This window comes from Dysidea avara, chromosome 6 (genome assembly GCF_963678975.1).
Source record: "Dysidea avara chromosome 6, odDysAvar1.4, whole genome shotgun sequence".
NCBI classification, from domain to species: domain Eukaryota; kingdom Metazoa; phylum Porifera; class Demospongiae; order Dictyoceratida; family Dysideidae; genus Dysidea; species Dysidea avara.
Genome location: NC_089277.1, coordinates 21792170 through 21811659, shown reverse-complemented (window position 1 = coordinate 21811659; position 19490 = coordinate 21792170). Strand labels below are relative to the sequence as shown.

The 19490-nt window shown below is 37.1% G+C and overlaps 2 protein-coding genes across 3 annotated transcripts in view; both read right to left on the bottom strand.

Annotated features, from left to right (window-relative positions):
- LOC136257425 (uncharacterized) overlaps positions 1-3782 on the bottom strand; it is a 35027-nt gene extending 31245 nt beyond the window's left edge. For both annotated transcript variants that reach the window (XM_066050625.1, XM_066050626.1), the window contains exon 1: positions 3655-3782. In XM_066050625.1, coding sequence (XP_065906697.1) covers positions 3655-3657 — 3 coding nt within the window. In that variant the 5' untranslated portion in view covers positions 3658-3782. The remainder of the gene's footprint in view (positions 1-3654) is intronic.
- Positions 3783-7029: 3247 nt separating this feature from the next.
- On the bottom strand, positions 7030-18998 carry LOC136258628 (uncharacterized). Its single transcript, XM_066051968.1, has 8 exons — positions 18507-18998; positions 16095-16623; positions 15680-15823; positions 15359-15594; positions 15160-15297; positions 15019-15102; positions 13239-13431; positions 7030-7416 (listed from the first exon to the last, which is right to left on the bottom strand). Exons 1-8 carry the CDS (start codon positions 18905-18907, stop codon positions 7279-7281), a joined length of 1863 nt encoding a protein of 620 aa, XP_065908040.1. The 5' UTR covers positions 18908-18998; the 3' UTR covers positions 7030-7278.
- Positions 18999-19490: the final 492 nt, after the last annotated feature.

Here is a 19490-nt window from a genome sequence, read left to right as displayed (position 1 = left end):
ACATAATGAACACTTGAGTAGTGACTTATGCACCATCTCTGTATACCTCATGACACTATCTCAGACATTTAATCACTACTTCAGTCTTATAGCTAGTCAGTAGCATAATTTAAGCATGACCGAAGCAGAGATTAATTGTCCACCAGTAAAGCCGCAAGTGTAGGGGCCTGTCTTGTTCCATTGCTTGATGCTGTAATCTCATTAACTTTATAGATGCTTGTTTGTTCTTAGTGTGATTGGTGAGCCTACAAACACCACATCAAAGGAAAGAATGGCATAGGCCTTATCATTAAACTAATTTCACATCTGAAGGTGCACCCAACTATATCAATTACTGATAACAAAGTGGATAATCCTTAGCTATGTTTTGCCTGCTACAAATGAAGAACATTATGAGAAGCTCTGTAATTAAAACCAGTCACTACAGAAATTACTGACAATGTCTGTTAACTAGCACAAAGAAGCTATTACACACAACCTGAGAATCAGCATGCACCTACCTGGTAGTGGAGAAGCAAAGGAAAACAAAGGTAAGTCAATGATGCATCCACTACAGTTGCTGCGGTAGGTGAAAAGGCATGTCTTGGACCAAAGTGATGTTGAACAGCATTACAGCGAATCAACCCATAATGTAAATATGTTAATCATAGTTGAATTGTGCTTGGATGAAGGCATCAGTCAGCTATGTAGTTAGCCATTATAGTGGAAAGTACTCAGTTGAAATCCAATAGAAGCTTCTTATGATTGAGGTTGCTCTGGAGGCACATTTGGGTTTGATTACATCAACTAAGGTGTCATGAAGGAAATTGAGGTTGTTTTTTTGGATGAGTCAAGAATCATATGTCACTTTTATTATTACAACACAATATTATGATAATCACACATCATAGTATATGTTTAGTCTTCATTCTAATCATATTTCATTTATGGCAATATAGTTTGAAAGGATATTCAGTAAGCAGTTTTTCTGCTAAACATGACAACATATCAGCTACACTTGTAGTTATTCAAAATTTGTATGCACAATTACTGGTGTGGCTCAAGTTTTACTTTATGCTACTAGGCATGATTTATATATAATTTTCTGTTTCCATATATGTGCCTACATGAACACAACAGTTCCTTGGTAACTTTTATCAAAAGAGGTTAAAACCAATTCCTGTGTTCATGAACTTTTATGTATTCAACAGTACTAATGGCACCACTGTAATAATAACCATATATGGCTATGCTAAATAAATCTACGTTTGTGGAAGACTCTCGCTATATAGTACCTCACTGTCTAGCTAGTGTAGCCTCAATGTTGCTGGGATATGAAGTGTGAATGTCAACAATAACACCACAACTGTCTATACAACTACATTAAATTATACAGGGAACTGTTAATCACATCACTCTCATCCAGTTTATTATTCAGAGCTAAAGCTACCTTCAAACCTTTGTGTTTACCAGTGACCAGTAGACTGAAGACTTCACCTCAAAATTATCATATGTCTATTTGGTGGACAAGCCAAAAAATAATGTGGTATATGTCACTATCAGCAGAGAGGAAATAATAACATTGTAATATTGTAATACTGTTTATGATAATATATGTGTATATGCTTGCGTGTATACGTGCGTGTATGTGCAAAAAACTAATTTGGTTTTGCCACCAGTATGTAACTACTACTACTCTATTACTACTTACCACACACACACACGCACGCACGCACGCACACGCACACCACACACACACATACACCACACACATACACCACACACATACACCACACACACACAGGTGTATATATTCCTACTAGGTGGTTTCACCTAATAATTAAGACTTGGTCACCAACAGAACCAATGACTTTATAAGGACAGGTGCCTGGTGGACAGACTATCAAAATATAAAGTGCTACATAGCCCCCTGTGTTGTTTACTCTTTCATGTATTCTATTGATATAGTAGCAAATGAGAATATCATGATTAGTAGTTTTATTGTTTGATCTATTGAAATGATATCATTGTGTCTATCAATCCATCTGTTTAGAGAAACCAATAAAAGAATACTAGTATCAAGCTCAGCAAGTTACCAGTCAGGTTAAGTGAAGCCAACAAATATCACTGTTTACACAATGATTAGCAAGCCATATAAAATCATTGACACTAACTAGTCAAGTGAGGTCATGAATGTAATTAAGCAGAATGTAAATTTACACATAGAAATTAAATTAGTAGAAAATTATTTCACTTTAGTGGAAAACTTTTCAATTTGCTTAGAAACTGCAAAAAATACCTGTTCACAGTATCGTTTTGGTAGTGTGTGTGTGTGTTTGTGTGTGTGAGCACGGTCTCACATGCTTTGGCCTATTGACACCAAACTTGGAGGACATGCTCAATGGACTATGGTAACTACATTTGTATTTGTGAGAAGTACCTATATACCTAGATTTCACAGGGAAATAATAGTACAAATGGGTGTACTGTTGTAGTGATTCTGTTTGTTTACATGGTTTATACAGCAGCTATAGGCCAGGTAAACTTATGAGCTCCCATGGACATGCACTGTCTAACATTGTAGCTGTACCAGACACTATCTGCCTTTGCTTGTTTGTGTTGTTTTACCAGTTAGGCACTGTAGGGAAAACTAGAGGCAGAGCATTTACTACTAGCCTAGGAGCCTAAGTGAAAGCCCTTAACTTTGGTACTCTGTACTCAACACCATGTACTCTGTGAATGATCAATGTATATACCTGTCAACAACATACTAAACGGTCTATAAAGCTACTCTAACTGCTTGAAAGGACTACATAAATATCACCATTTGGGTGCACATCATTGCAGACGTCCAGGCCTATGACATGCTCAGTTATGGTACACTTTCATGGATAGCACCTAATTACATATCAGTATGTTAGCAGAATTTATACAGACACAAACAAGCACATGAATGCATATATGTGCATTGCAACCACATCCATAAACTGGTAGATGCAGGCCACTTCTTTTGAGTACACACACACACACACACACACACATTGATGTCTTTACATCCAACATATTAGGTACCTACTCTCACAGATGGATATAGCTATAATTTCTCCACATCAACAAGTCATGGTTAACTATGATGGTTCATGTGTGACAACACTGGATTTTAAAGGTTTTCTATCAGCATTAGTTTAATACAGGACCTTGGTATCAGGCGAGACAAATACCTCAAAGTAAGTTTAGTACACATATGTATGTATAAGCTATACATGTACATAGCCATAGCTACAAGTCAGCAGATTAATACTCCGTGTCGTCTAGAGTGTCTAAGAGTGACACAGGTAGCTAGCTACAATGCTGACTTCAAAATACATCTTGAAATGCACCTGGGTATAACTAGAGGAGCTAGCTATGACCAACATGAGTTCAAAATAGGAGATATAGACGCGTATCGTGGAGTACTTCAGTAAAACACTGCTTTCTTCAGGATAACTCAGAATGTAGATGATAACTTCACACTACACAGCGTTATATTTATACGAAGTAGAATCTACAACATTACGAACTCTTACTATGATGCTGTCTACGCCGCAAGCTAGGCAAGACACATGTAGCAGCAGGTGGGTGCGAAATGCGTGCATGGCTATATTTCTAGCTGCTTAATTTATCATGTACACATACCATTGAGAGGGTCGGTTGAGCTACAAGGCTGGTTATCAACGCGTATAGCTACCGGAACAGTTCACGTTAGGCTGTAAAACCATTAAATGTCAAAGTCACCGATGGCTCCAGTACTTTATTATTGAAATTTGCCTCACGTGATTTTTCAGGGAAACTACGTACCAAATATGGTATAAATGAAATAAAGGGATTTGAGGAACTCAGGATGTGTTGTATTATGCACCTATCAATGTTAAGCCCCACTACCCCCCTCCCGGGCTTACTAAGGGATTAGTGGGGGATTTTCGCCGATTTGATCAGAAATTTTGCCCCACTAGTGGGGCATTTGACCGTTCGAAATTTTAGGCGCTTGCTTTAGCTCGGTATTGGTAAAACCGGGAGGGGAGCGGGAGCGGGAGATTGCTTGGTAAAATCAGGAACCGGGAATCGGGAGATCACGTGTCAATCTTTGCTGTCACAAGTAACACACATACGTAGCTAGAGCGCCTGCAGTGCTGTTTTAGTTTGCACGTGATTACAAGTGGGATATTTAGGAGAAGTCGCACGTGATTTCCCGGTTCCTGATTTTACCAAGCAATCTCCCGCTCCCGCTCCCGCTCCCCTCCCGGTTTTACCAATTCCCCTTTAGCTTGCGAGCTATGAGAATTGATCTGTTTCCTAAAGTTTATTCCAGCGATACTACATGGAGATTTGACCACTAGTTGTTCCCCAGTGGGTGGAGAATTTGATTTTTCAAAAAGTCAAATCCCCACCATTTCCCCTACTACGCCCGGGAGGGGGGAGGTGGGGGATAACATGGATAGGTGCATTAGAGCAACATTTAACCGGTTTAATGGTGCATGCTTCATACTCTATAGCTAGTCCATTTTAGTTACCCATGCAGGACCAGTATTTCACCCTCTTGTATTAACATTGAGACATGTCAATACTCTAATAGAGCAGTCATTATACTAGTGTTACAATGAGACTGAGTCACATTTACAGTCTCTAATTTACACTACTATCACCACATTTACCACTGATATTTAATTAATGCAACAAGCTAGCTAACTCATCAGAATTTATTTATTAATTTATTTATTCAAGAAAAGGGTACTTCAAGATAATAAGTCGCTCTCTAAGATTCCTGTGAATAAAATATATGAAATTAACAAGGAGAAGACATCTTAACCACCTGGCAGACTTTTGTAAGCATTCAAGCATAAATTGGATGGCTGGAGGTTTGAGGCCAGTAACATACCATGAAACAGTCTGTAGGACCAGGTGTCTTACAGACCTTCAGCACTTGTGCTGTAAAGCCTAATAAATTAAACAATAAAAGTAAATAATCTACAGGCTGCATAACCAGTAAATTTGCATGTAGTCAACCTCAGCAGTCTACCTGAAGCACATGAGTCATGACACTGGAATATTGAAAAGATTAATGCATTAATTAGCTATTATGTTGTGACAACTACCAGTATCACTGACTTTTAGAGCAAACTTGACAACTATTGGACTGTAGCTGGCCATGGATATGGACATAAAGACCTTATAGCCTAATTTCAGTATCTATTGTACTGTATTGTGCTTATAATAATAAGAAGAATAAGGCAAGTTAATTTATATAGTGCTGGCAGTCACGTCAAGAGTACATAATAAAAATAGGGAGGGAGAGTGTCTAACTGCCAATACAGCCTGTACAAAATCACTGCTTATTATTGAATAGACAATGATCTTTGAACAAATTAACACTTTTACTGATGATAGAGATCTGTTGATAGGTGTTGAGTGCTGTTGATAAGTGTTGAATAATGTAAAGCTTTTGCTCTACCAATGTGTGGATTGTCTATAATACGCAGTGATTTTGGCTGAAGGTGTCCTAGTTAGACACTCTCCCTCCCTATTTTTATTATGTACTCTTGGTCACGTGCATTTAAAAAAAAACTTAGACAATAAACCTAAGAAAGCAAAAAAAAGTTGTCTCAGCAGGGGCTCGAACCCGGGCATCTATACTCATAAGCAATGATCATAACCATTATACCACTGGTGCTGCAGCTACTTACCTTTCTTAGTTTCTACCTTATAAACATCCAACTGAAGTGACTTCTATATATAACAAGGGTGAAGAAGAAACCAAAGCTGAACCCTAGCCTACCCCTAACGCTAAAGGACTACTTTTTGTGTCCCCTAAAGTTGAATGCTCAGGGCAACCTACTAGATGCGTTCCCAAAAGCCAAATTCCTGGACATATTGGATGCATACCAACTAGCTCGTCTAGAGACAACTGGTTTGTTTGATAGTCCAGCAAGAAATAGCCGTTCACATTCATAACCAGTGCCGGTACTATATCCACTTTGTAATAATACTGTGTTTTCATTTTTTCATAAGGAGGCTTTTTAGGTGCATTGGTACAGGTGTGGCATAATTAATTTAGCACTACTGCTACTGTTCTTTTTATCAGCCACAATTCTCATTCAAATGCAATTTTAAGCTGGCATTCTTCAAACTGCTGTTTAGCTATATAAATAAATCTGGGTTGTACCCTTTAGATATCCAATAACTTTACCTCACGCTCACACACATGAGTAAACTTAAGTATTTACAATTACACTTCTCCTAGCTGTACTTTTATACAGTGGACTCCTTCAGGTCCAACACTATTGGGAAATTATTGCACAAGCTATAATACTGCTGATTTGAGGCCTAGACAGATGTTCTTTATGGGGTACGGTTGTCCAGAATTCATATTAGGGGTGTCCTTTAAGAGTACATGCATAATATAACTGTAGCTCTTTGCAACTTTCTTCTACATGGCCTCCACATTATTAAGTAGGGAAGTTTGAAAGCATGTGCACCATGCATATGTACACATCACCAGCTGCAACATGTTACTTGGACGGCACTCTTCCAAAACGTTGTATATCAGCCAATAAAGTGTAAATCTTGAATTAAATATCATGTACTAAAATAGTTAGAAGCTAAGTACAGTGGTGAAAAGCAGGAAGTGAAAAGGGAAAGGCTAAGCTCCAAGTAATAACTTTACATATTCACTTGGTACAGATTAAGTTTTAAAATTGACTACATCATTACAGTAGCTATCTTATACTATATGCATTGCACTGTATCTAATTTTCAATCTAACCTCCTGCTATGTTAGACGCTATACATATTGTGTGCATGGCACTATTGAAGTATGTTGTACAAGCAAATGTCATTTGATACTGGTAATAATATTAGCTATATATCAGAGCATTTTTACATACACATTAGTGTCAAATTTTCTTCTTACCAAACAGCATACTGAGATTAACACCTTTGCAACACTGAAATAGTATCAATTGTACTATAGCTATAGGTTAAGGTTTCTATAAAAGTTTATGGTGCAACTACATAGTTATGATGCATGACATAATATGACTTAAATATACTCAGTAAATACTATAGTCACAATGGATAAAATACATGCCAAGATTACTGTAACATAGTATTCATTCCTCTGTCATTAAAGAAGCACATCATATATCTATGCCAGATATAGTAAACAATCAGTTGTAAATAGTCACTAAATGTGATTATGAGTATTTTACCATTAGTGTTAGTAGCATGTTATCACTTGTGCATGTTATTGAGTATTTGTGATCATTAAAGTTTGTTGTGTGATCTTGGTGTAGGCATTGGTGGCCTGTCAAGTATAGGGTCATGTAAAGGCTGTTTTTCGTCACATCCTTCAAAGTGACGGCCATCTTTACGTGGTAGTGGTGGAGTTTCTGCCAAACTACTCTGAAACAACAGAAAGAATATTCAGTAGAGGAATATGATAACTCATCATTAACAATAAACAGGTATGTCAAAATAATTATATCCTTGAGTGGTAAAATGCAAAATTTTGTGGTTTCTCTTCAGTGAAATTTATTTATGCTGCGCTGTTTAAAATAAAATGCTCCCCAACAATACAACACAGATTTTCACCTCTCTCCATCCTTGAAGATAACATTCCTTGAAAGCCTGTACGTATATTATTATATGTAACACTTTCACACCTCAGATCAAAGGAATTCTTTATGCTACAAATGTGATGTGGCACACTTTGCAGTGCAACATCTAGATGTCGCACACTTTGACTTTGCAGTGCAACATCTAGATGTCGCACTGCAAAGTGTGCTGACAACTCATTACTGCATTCCATAAACTGTACAGCTTTAATGCTTCTTACTATTGAATACTGTAGTAAAATGTATATGAAACCTATATGAGCAACATCCACTTTACATTGTGGGCTTCAGTGGTCTCCTGTGGCCTACAATTGAGCCCTCCTGTGGCTCTCAATTGAGACCAACCGAATCCCACAATCAAAACTGTCTCATGGTGATAAGGTTTCTTATACATTTTGAAAACCTTACATAGTAAGTACTAGTGTTATAGTAAGAGCTAATGTGAAGCTTTGATATAGTAACCATAATGATGTATTCAACCACCACAAAGGATCCTGGACAAATGCCAGACCACATTAAAAGCACCCCCAACCACATCAAAGGAATTTAACTTAAACGTGACTTTAGCAGCTTAAAAGTAACTTCAAAGGGTTAGAACTACTTTAAAAAGCACCTTCAAAAGCTTAAAAAGCTACTTTGAAGTGTAACATATTAGTTGCAATACTGTAAGTCGAGCATTACCTGATATGTACGCACTCGCCCTCGGGCCTCGTGCGTACATATCAGGCAATGCACTCCCTACAGCGTTACAACCATTACATGATACACACATGTTCACTTATTGGTATTACTACACTAACTTCCAACACCTGATGAATCAAAGACTAATTTAATTTATTACTACACTAACTTCCAACACCTGATGAATCAAAGACTAATTTAATTACACATGCTGTCTTGTGAGTAGAATTTTTGGTGAATCAATATGACTCACCATTCTGTGTTTTGATGGCTCCAATTAGCTAAAAGTAGTGCATGGTAGAAAGCATTTTCCCACCAAACTAATAATAAAATATTTGTACATAGCAAAAGCCCAACAAGTTAAACATAATATTTTAAAATAAATTGTTTATTGAACTGAATTTATACACAGCCCATACCACTTTATGTCACAAGCTTGGGGTGTCAGACTAAAAAGTGGTAAGGTAAGGCTCAGCCTAAATGACACCAAAGGCAGCTTGGGGAGGTCTGGGGGAATGCTCCCCCCCCCCCCTGAGTAAAATAAGTAGCTACTACATTTTCACTATACTCTTAGTTGTTGCTTCATCAAGTTTGAAAGTTTTGCTTTTTTTAATTTCAGCCATAAAGTGAATGGTGAGGCTCCCTCACACTTACTCTGAGAAATCCTTAGCCATTGAGTCAAGGAACCACACCAGTTTGAGAAGAACAAAAATGTGATTTTAGATCATATGTACTTGCATACTCCCTCTTTTACATAGGGTCAGGAGTTGCCTTCCAGGTATGGTAAGTGACACCACATTTCAGTAAAATCACCCAAAAGATATGTATTAAAAGTTCGGGTGACCATTGTGTATTAACTGGAAAATCAAAAAATTAATAATTACTGATTTAGTTTTATTCAATACCATAATAGCTAAGTTATTAAGTAATATAAAAGCATTGACTAGCAAGTAAAAGCAAACTTACAAGCACAAAAATAAGTGATATTCACACCAAAACAGTCAGCAATGCTACAAGTCATGCTGTATGTGTGACCAGATTTTACACAACCAATCCAATCTGGTAAAATCAACTAACACCACCAGCGGATAGCTACACTATCGCACTAATAATTTTGACTCTCAGTACTACTCAAACTACTCAAGGCTGGTTTTAACAGACGTCTGGTGTGGAGTGCTCAAAAGGCAGTTTCGGGCCTTGTGAAGGACTTGGCTTGGCACGAATCAGTGGTTTACTGGTGGATGGCTGGTGGATGGCCTGACATTATTGGCCAAATGTTCTTTCTGCTGATTTTGGCCACTAAGAAGCCAACACAGCCCCTGTAATCTCATGTCTAGACTTCAATTGTGGTCTGCCTCCATTTGAAGTCTATTTTGCCCACCTATGCCATCCCTGGCAACCTTCGCCCTTTGTGAGCACTTGTGATACTACTTTGCTCATCCAACTGCTCAGATTTTCTCTTGCTTGGTGGGAAACTCTACAAGCAGCTAGAGCTGGGCAATACTAAAATAATATCGAGTATCAAGATATTAATTTTCAAATCGTATTGTGAAATTTAGTTTCTACACTATCGTGATAGTCGTAACACTTCTAAATGACTACTAAGTAGTTCTATTCATGAACCATACTCTTGCCTTTTCACAAGAAAAGAATAATGATTAGGTGTAAACAATGTATACATTAGCAAGTTTGTTCACAAAAATTCTCAATTGTACAGGCAGCTAACTAGTGGTCTGTCATTTAGATACTATTGGGATACATATCGTTATCATGATATTTTCATTACTATTGATCATCCTGTGAAAAGTTTGCTATCGCCCACCTCTACAAGCAGCTACAAATACTGGAAGCAGTCTGAAAGGTACAGTAGTGAATAGACGCATTTCTTGTATAATTTTATAGCATGCTTGCTATCACTAGCAACTGACTTGAATTCTTAATCTTGAAACTTCTAATGTGTGATTTGGAAGGTTTTTTTTCCAGATTCCAGTCACATACTATTATACTATAATATCATTGCAGTTTTGGCTGTTGGCACCTGCATATTTCACAATTTTTAAGCCTAGCTTGTTGCAGGTAATATCTTTTATACAATTGCAACTTCCTTGTTTACAAAGGCACACAATGTGTAGTTTATTAAAGAAATGTGACTAAGTATGTAATACACACAAAAATTCAAAGCATCTTTTAATACTAAACAACACGTTACAGCTATAATTCTGCAGATTTTGTACTGGTTATCCTCAGCTTTGTGAATATATTAAGAACTTCTGTTTTGATGCAAGAATTCCCAGCAATATAGAACAGTGATTGTGTAAACCACTATTATGATGAATATAGCAGGTTAATCCACACAGTCAAGTAAAGAACAGTGCATGGATGAAAGTACTGCTAGGAGAAAGCACTGTAGACGGAACATCTAATTGGTATTCAGTAGAAGCAGACTGCTTTAGAACTGTGGTTATGTGTCAACCCACTTTCGTAAGTGAATCTCCAATAGCTATATAGTATGTTAGTAGGGATGCTGTGATTATTCCAGCATGGGAATATAGATAAGTGTGAGAATCATTCATTATTTGAAGCAATTATAAAGGCAAGTAAATGCACTTAAAAAGATCATGTACTCTAATAGAGCAGTCAGGTATTCTATTACAACTGCCACACAATTCTAATAAAGCAGTCATATTGAAATGAAATATTGTATGTAATTTAATAAAACAACCATGGAACAAGCTGAAACATCAGTATAAGGATCTAATAAACTGATGACCAAAGATGGTGGCAAAATCATGTTCATTTCTCATGAGCATAACAAGTGACACTGCTCAAAAGCATAATGCTCAAATTTTCAGAGCAAAGTAGCCTAAAAATGGTTTTAAGATGAAATATTGCAAGAGATGCCAATTGCTATTAACATTGTTCTGTTTTACCCACACTTTGGGTGTTATGTATGTTCTGCATTATAGTACTTGCAGCGTATGCACATGCTACTATTATACGCTACTATTATATAGTACTAGGTTAAGATGTTTTAAAACTGTATGGAGTCATATCTGTGTGTTTGAAGGCTTGAAGAAGATAGTGTGGTATAAGACACACAAGTTTCATAATGAAAGGTAATCATGCTATACAAGCCTGGAAGGTGGCAACAAATTGTTAACATGTATTGGTTTGACTGCTCTATTAGAATATTTGAATGTTAAATTAGAGCATTTGCCTTTCTCATAGAGCAATAATTTCAACAACATCTCATTCTTGGTTGGTAAACGCTTTCTCTTTTAGCCAATTAAGAAGAGGCACACCCATTAATCCCATCGCATGTTCCATGGACACCCAAATATTCTAAAGTTATGTCCAGTACAAAATTCTCATGAAATTGGTGACCTGTATAATTATTATAACAAGTATACAGAAAAATCTGAAATTTTTCAACTAGAGTAGAGACCATAGCACATCGATAAAAGTACTGAAACAAGCTGGAGTAGTGCATGATATTAAATCACAGTAAAACAATAAGAAGTGTTATATCCCTATTGTGCATTTCCATTATGGTATCTTGAGCACAGTACACTTTTTATTGTTTTACTGTGATTTAATATCGTGCACTACTCCAGCTTGTTTCAGTCCTTTTTATTGATGTGCTATGGTCCCTACTCTAATTGAAAATTCCAAAATTTTCTATATACTTGTTTGTTAACTTTTTTGTAAATAATTATTATGACTGGTAAACCCATGCACACAAAGCACATCTGAAATGGCACCGCACACCCCCTACCAATTTAATACCATCTGAAAAGTAAAGTATTCATTACGCTTCATTGTCAGCTATGTTCAACCCGTTACACAGCATTTCGGATCAAGAACTGTTCGAAAAGTGCCTCTGCAATCCACGCATACTGAAAGAAAAAATGGTGCTGCATACCCCAGTTATATCGATTATTGTCTGAAAAGTGAAGTATCCATTACGCTTCGTTGTTGGCTATGTTCAACCCATTACACAGCAGTACGAATCAAGAACTGTTCGAAAAGCACCTCTGCAATCAAAATAAGCCACTATGAAAAATATGGACGATTTCTGTTACAAAGGGAAGTCATCATGTGCTACTACCAAATCGACACTTTTCATTGTCAGCAAAGATGAATGGGACACAAAGGAGGACACTGGTAAGTCCATGAAGAATGCATTGTACATACTGCGGTATGCCAAAAAGCACTTCTCAGGCCGAAGCAACGTCGAACAGTCAAAACATCAAGCCTGTAGCCTTAACTGCTATCGAGTTATGCTTGTCTGAAGGCATCAGTCAGTCAGGCAGTCAGTAGAAAGTTCTGTTAAATAAATTATTTTTAAAATTCCGTAGCAATCTGTTGAAAGCATTTTGGGTCAATCTGAAAGCTTGTTTGCGCTTAGTTATACCTAACCAATACTGCCTTATCGTCCTCAGGGAAAACTGAGACTGGTTTTTAGGTGAAATTATTTCATGGGCCACACTTACTCCTTTGTGGTCCCTACTATACAGTACCATCACACTGTATGATTATGCCAGCATGTAGGTGCAATTGATTCCCCAAGCCTTTGGACTACTAATAAATATACAACTAAGAATGCACTGGCTTTCAGTAAAAATGTAGTTTTGATCAACTGGATACTGTCATCTGGATACCGTCATCTACACACCGTCTAGCTCTAATGAATGAAAAAGCTAGTGTATACAAAATGTAATGGTTTGGATCCAATTTTTTTTGTCAAATTTATGAATTCATTACAGAGGGGAGCAAAAGTTAATACAGGTACCATAGGCCAAAAAAAGTTTTATTGATATGTGCAAATAACAATCTGAACCAAAATGGCTTGTGTGTCACAATATAGCTTGTTCTCAATGAGGTTGCAATTATACACTTCATATAATCAGTAGTGTGACTGATACATACCATTGTTTTGTTACTTCTTGGTGGTGATTTTGGAGGTGTGGCAGTACCATCTGATTTCCGGTTGCTCTTTGGTGACTGATGTTGTGGAGGTGTGGCTGTGAATTGTGTTGTTTGATTACCTGGTTTTTGCCCATGCTTGCGAAGTGGGTTGTATAATCTTTTCACCATATCCAGAACACTTGACTTCTTTACTCTACAATCACATTCGCAAGACCACTACATGTTATTATGTGACCACATTCAGGCACCCACACACATCATGTTATTCCTTGAGTTGATCACTTTGTATGCTATTGATCTAATATACAATTCTTTCAGTGCATTGAACAGTAATGGATCAAAATTTGAAATAGATTAGCTTACTCCTATACATTACGTTTGTTATGGTCCTTTAAAGTGATACACCTGGTTTTTGTCAATTCCGGATCCAGTAACATAATATGTGTGACTAACTTAGTACAGTCTTACCACATTTAGTACAATTTTTTGCAGATTTATTTAATATGTTAAAATAACAATGGGGACTATGGAAGTTGACAATTGGTGCAACTAAAAATATCCTATACAGGTATGGTACTTTCAAAGTTAATTGCACTGGCAATCTTGGCATAATTGCAATGGACAGCCCGAGATGTGGACACCTGGATAATCAGCACACTTGTCCAGTTTGCATTTCAGTGCATGCATTTAAATCAGGACACCTCTCTAATAAGGACACTTTAGCATAATTCCAAGATATCTGGAATTTATAGAGGTTCCACTATACATCAACTATACATCAATCAATGCAATATCACTAGCCACCGATTGTGTACATACAGTTGTATATTATGTACACATACATAGTTCAAGTATTTATTCAGCACATTAAGGAAGAACTTCCCCATAATATTATGATACTTACTGTTCTACTACAGGTATCACTATTCTGCATAAGACTGGGGATAGGGAATGATGTCATAATAATTACAAGACCAATAATGTGTTATGTACCTACAGTATAGTTTAATCTTGAAAAGCTTCTTGGTACAGTTTGTATTAGAATAAGTAATGATCTTATCATGATTACACCTGTGTTATTGTTTGTTGAATTCTTACCTATTAGCTAGTAGCAAGATATGGTTAACTCCACACTTTGTTTTGTATGTACAACTAGTACACATATACATTTAATGTGCATTGACTGGTCATCATCATGACATACAGGTGTGCATACTACAATGGAACAGTTTGAATTTAGCTGGTTGCCAATAAATTTATGATAATAAACTTACAAGGTTGAAGGTTAATAGTTTTAGCAAGGGGTAAAGGTCAATATTGGTGAACTGTTGTGTAATCAAATCAGATACCCTACTACACAAGGTTCACTAATGTGATACTAAGTGTGATCAGAAACAATATCTCTTGTAACTGTAGGATTTTGTGGGCACACAGGAATGTGCCAGTCATCTATAAACTAAACTGTCATTATTAAAATTTTTGCTATAATATAATGTACAATCATAGTCATTTCTTAGCTGCCACTTTTGATTTCATAACTTTTTCACCCTGCTGGCCTTTTGGTAGGCCACACTCTTTTTTACAGCTTGTTTAGATAATATTTATAGCTGTAATAGATCCTTGAAAATGTTGAATCTCTTGTAGTAGCTTTCATGAAAATCTATAACATCTCCCTGTGGAAATATCTTTATGGACCCAGCTTGGATTCCATGTATAGGGGTTCTTATATTACTAGCACCTTTTAAACAAAATTAATGCATAAAACTCCATGCATACTTACAAGGCCCAATGATTAGCTTGAGCCCTTGCCAAATCCTTTTCACACTCCACAGAGCTGTGTCTTCTGATAAGTACTGCTTTAGGCCTAATACATACCAACAACAACACTGTGAATACCTTGATATGACAAACATCAGTATACCTCAACTTGTTGTCCTTCTTTATATCTGGAGACTGGACAAGATCAGTTTGGCATTGTGATGGTGTATCAGGTGGACTATCATGATCATCAGTGTCTTCGTATTTATGGATGTGATGTGGTTGCATTGATCTCGGAAAGCTGCAAGAAGAACACAAACTAAATTAATGCCCAACTATAATAAAGTAATGGCTATACAAACCTCTTACAGGATGCATACTCGGTGACCATCACTTCGACATTTGGTGAGAATTTTTTCAATATTGATTCATTTTGCCAAAGTCGTGCAACATTTTGTGGCATATTGAAGCCATTTATACCTTTGTCGACCTTCTCATACTCATGAATGCGTTTTGATCGTGTCAGTTTGGGACTGCCACTGCAAACTTCTCTTCTAGGTAAACTATTTGACTTGCCACATGGACTCTCTGAACGTACCTGTAACATGATATAACAATCATAGTGCTGGTACATATATTGCTATTAATTGAGCACTTCTGAAATATGATAAGAGATCAGTTACCTGAGTGACATTCTTCACTGTGCTGGAGTCAGGTTGTTGTACTTCATTGTGGTATTGAAATGGATTCTGTAAATGATCGATTTCCTCTTTAAGTTGGTCAATTTCTTTGGCCTGCTGAACAATTTGACTCTCCAGAACTTTATTCTAATAACAACAAGTACATAATCAATTGTTCATGAGACACGAGAAACAATAAAACTGTGAATAATGACTGAGCAAGCTCTAATTTTTGCAAATAATTTTTAGGGGTATGTAAAGTCTGAGAAGGGAGAGATCTGTATGTGGATCTATACGTATGCGTAGATGTTGGACATCACTGGTAAGACAATTATAACTAAAATTTCATATAGGATACTTACACTTACATCTTAGACACTATGTTAGACAGGGCTACAATATTTAAGCAACATCATACCTGTTCATTAGCTTGGTCTAGCAGTGTTGTTAAACTAACTGATGAATGTTCCTTCTTTGTTTTCTTAAGATTCTCTGACACTTCAATAATGCTGGGTCGTTCAGATGGGTCATCATCCAAACATGATATTATCAGGGGCTTGAGATCGCTAGTAACACCTGTTACCTTATCAAGGTAAGGTTGACGCCTCTCAACTTCAGTTAATGCCGTAGGCTTCCTTTTCTGTTTATCATACATTTTAATTGCTAGTGGTCTGGGCCATTCTTGGGTAGCAACATGTAACATAACTGCCCCAAATGAGAACACATCCAAAGCAATTCCATACTCTAATGATGAAGCGTCAGACATTGCCTCAGGAGGCATGAAATCAACAGTGCCTGGTATTTTTGTAAGAGACATTTTATGGTCCGGTCTAATAACTTTAGCTACTCCCAGATCACTGATCTTGGCTCGTAAAAATGTTGTCAACAAAATGTTATTTGATGATAAGTCACGATGAACAATGGGGGGATTGTGAGAATGCAAGTACCTGTCAAAAAGTGTGTGTTTCTAAGATACAAAGAAGAAATGACACAGTACTTAAACTGGTATGCAACTTGACCAATATAAAGTTCCAGTTTTCAGAAACATTTAATGCTTCACACGTAGGGATGCCATTTCAGAGATATTTTATTACATAACATATAGTATGGTTTGATTGCAGCGCATTCACCTAAGCAGTAGCTGACATGTAGCAGCAGTAATATGTAATCAGAAACCATTGTAGTAGTTTTAAATCCATTTAACAGTTTTCATTAAGTACATATTCATGAGGGATGTTTCATATTGTGCAACAGTTCAGGTTGCCAGGTACTAATTGTACCCATTGAATGCAGTTGCATACCTTGTGACATTCAGAAATGACCATCTGCATTACACTCCATTTTCAACTATGTTCAGTTCAGCCCGTTACAGTTTTACAAATGAAGAACACTACGAGAAGGACCTCTGCAATAAATCCAGTCACAACGGAAAACTCGGATGATTCCCAATACAAATGTAGGGAAGCCATCATGTGATGTTACTATGAATTGACACCTTGCACTGTCAGCAAAGATAAATGGGACACAAAGGAGGACACAGATAAATCCATTAAGCATGCATTGTACATACTGCAGTATACCAAAAGGCAGGCTGAAGCGACGTCAAACAGTGAAAAAATAAATCCTGTATCCTTAGCCAGTATCAAGTTTTGCTTGTTTAGAAGTATCACTCAGTCAGTCAGTCAGTCAGTCAGTAGAAAATTCTACTGGATAATTTTTAAAAATTGTAGCAACCTACTAGCAGTGTTTGCAATAACATGTTACTTATGTAATGAGTTACATAATATTATTACTTCTTGTGGTAACTAAGTAAATAACAAAATACACTTATATAAAAACTAGCAATATATTGTAACTCAAGTTACTTTACTTACAAATGTAACATGTTACCTAAGTAATGACGTTAATGTAACAACAGGAATAATTTAGTAATTTTATTACTAAATCTCATTACTAATCCACTGAGTAACTCCTAGCCACAACGGAGTAAACAAAGCCCATTAATCTTACTGACCAGCTGCTTTCTCTTGTAGCCAAGATTTATGCATTGTCCAACAAGGTGATCATATCACATGATAAGTTGGTAGCTGCACACATGACAGTGTACACAAAGTAATTATAATACTGTAGTTACTTTATTTTAAGGAAATAGCTATGTAACTGTAACTAAAGTAACGATTTACTTTTATAAAAAGTAACTACCCCAACACTGCCTACTGGAAGCTATAGCACAACTAACCAATATTGAGTAGCAGCAACATGAACGTATTGTGAGGCTGATTAGAAAGTGCAAACCCGCTCTGTGATCTCTAGTCATTTACACAGTAGCTAGCTATTACCGTACAATATGATATTGTACATACAGGATAGGGTCTACTAGCCACCACATTGATTCATGCATAGCTAGCAACAGAGTAGCTATAGTATGTACGCGTTGAGCTGAATCCTCAAAAACATTTAATAACTCATGGATGCAATTACACACGATCTTGAAATTTGGCTCATTTGTAGTACAGCTTGCATGATCTGCTAAAAATATTTCAAAATCTTTTCGTTCGAATGTCCAACATACTATTTATGGCCAATCAAAATTTCACCATACATTTCCAATTGGGAAACCATAAAAGTACAGCGTCCATTACAGCCCTTACCCGAACTTGTAATGGAGCCAAATCGTATGTGTCTGTTGTTGACACCTTTGCTGTCACCACTAATCATCTGGTTGGCTGAATGTTAACTCTTTTAAGAAAAAAAAACACTTGATTTTTAGCTGTTTTTCAGGATCCAGCTCAACTTGTACATACGTACTATACCTAGCTATGTAGCCTACCTCAGACCAAGAGACACATCCTCCAGGATACACAACTTGGCTGTAAGGGGGATCTTCTGTTGACGTTCTAACGACTTTCGCAGACTCTCGTTCATCTTCTCCATAAACATAATGGGTGTAGGGGTGCCATGCCTGAAGTAAACTCCCAAGAATTGCACCACGTTTGGATGCCGCAGGTCGGCACATTGCTGACATTCTCTTAAGAAGTTTTCCTTCACTCGCAGTGAGCCACCAGGATTTACGTCACGTAGCAGAATAGAATGAACCTCCTTGGCGGCGCATATCGTTCCACAATAGTCCACTTCAAACACTCTACCATAAGCTCCCACTCCAATTTCCACGCCTGTCTCCTTCACTCCACTTACTAACAAACTTGTTAAGGGTCCAGAGGAGACAGCCATTAATAGCTACAAAGACGTACTAAAGATAAGTCTGGTCAGTACACTTGCGCAGATGGAATGTATTAAATTGTGTACAGCTAGAGAGAAGGCCGGTCTGGCTTGAAGCATCCTTATAAGAAAGCCGGGCGTCTGCCTTTTTGTGTGTGCACGTGAGTCCATACGTATAAGGTCAATGCAGGGAGGTATAATTGTTGCATATATATGCTCAGTGCCTACTAGGTACAAGTCGCTAGAGTGCATCAAAGTATTATCTGGCCTGGGTTGCAGCGCGCAGTATGTCGAGCTAGCTATTATTTCAAAGTGGCTAAAACATGTTATCACTCTTAAAAAAGGGCTTTGATTTTTTTAATTTTGATTCAGCAGGCTAACCTTACGCCACTCCAAATAAATTCTCTGTTTCCCGTCCACCGCCCACATCTGGTTACTAAATATTCTATTATTCCGTATTCGTTCATTATTTTCGGGTTATTCTTGCATACTAATAGGCTCTTGAAACAGTGTCAGCTCACGTGTCAGCAGTGCTACGAAGTCAGCACAAACTTCCCGTTTGAGCTATTTTTGCAACTTACAGAGGAAAGAACAA

Bases quoted from the DNA above. Each gene is read 5' to 3' on its own strand.
- LOC136258628 (XM_066051968.1), bottom strand. From the start codon at position 18,907: ATGGCTGTCTCCTCTGGACCCTTAACAAGTTTGTTAGTAAGTGGAGTG. The intron at 16,624-18,506 runs GTAGGCTACATA...ACTTTTTGACAG, and splicing joins GATGTGTCTCTTGGTCTGAG to GTACTTGCATTCTCACAATC. The intron at 7,417-13,238 runs GTATGTATCAGT...CTGTTGTTTCAG, and splicing joins CAAGAAGTAACAAAACAATG to AGTAGTTTGGCAGAAACTCC.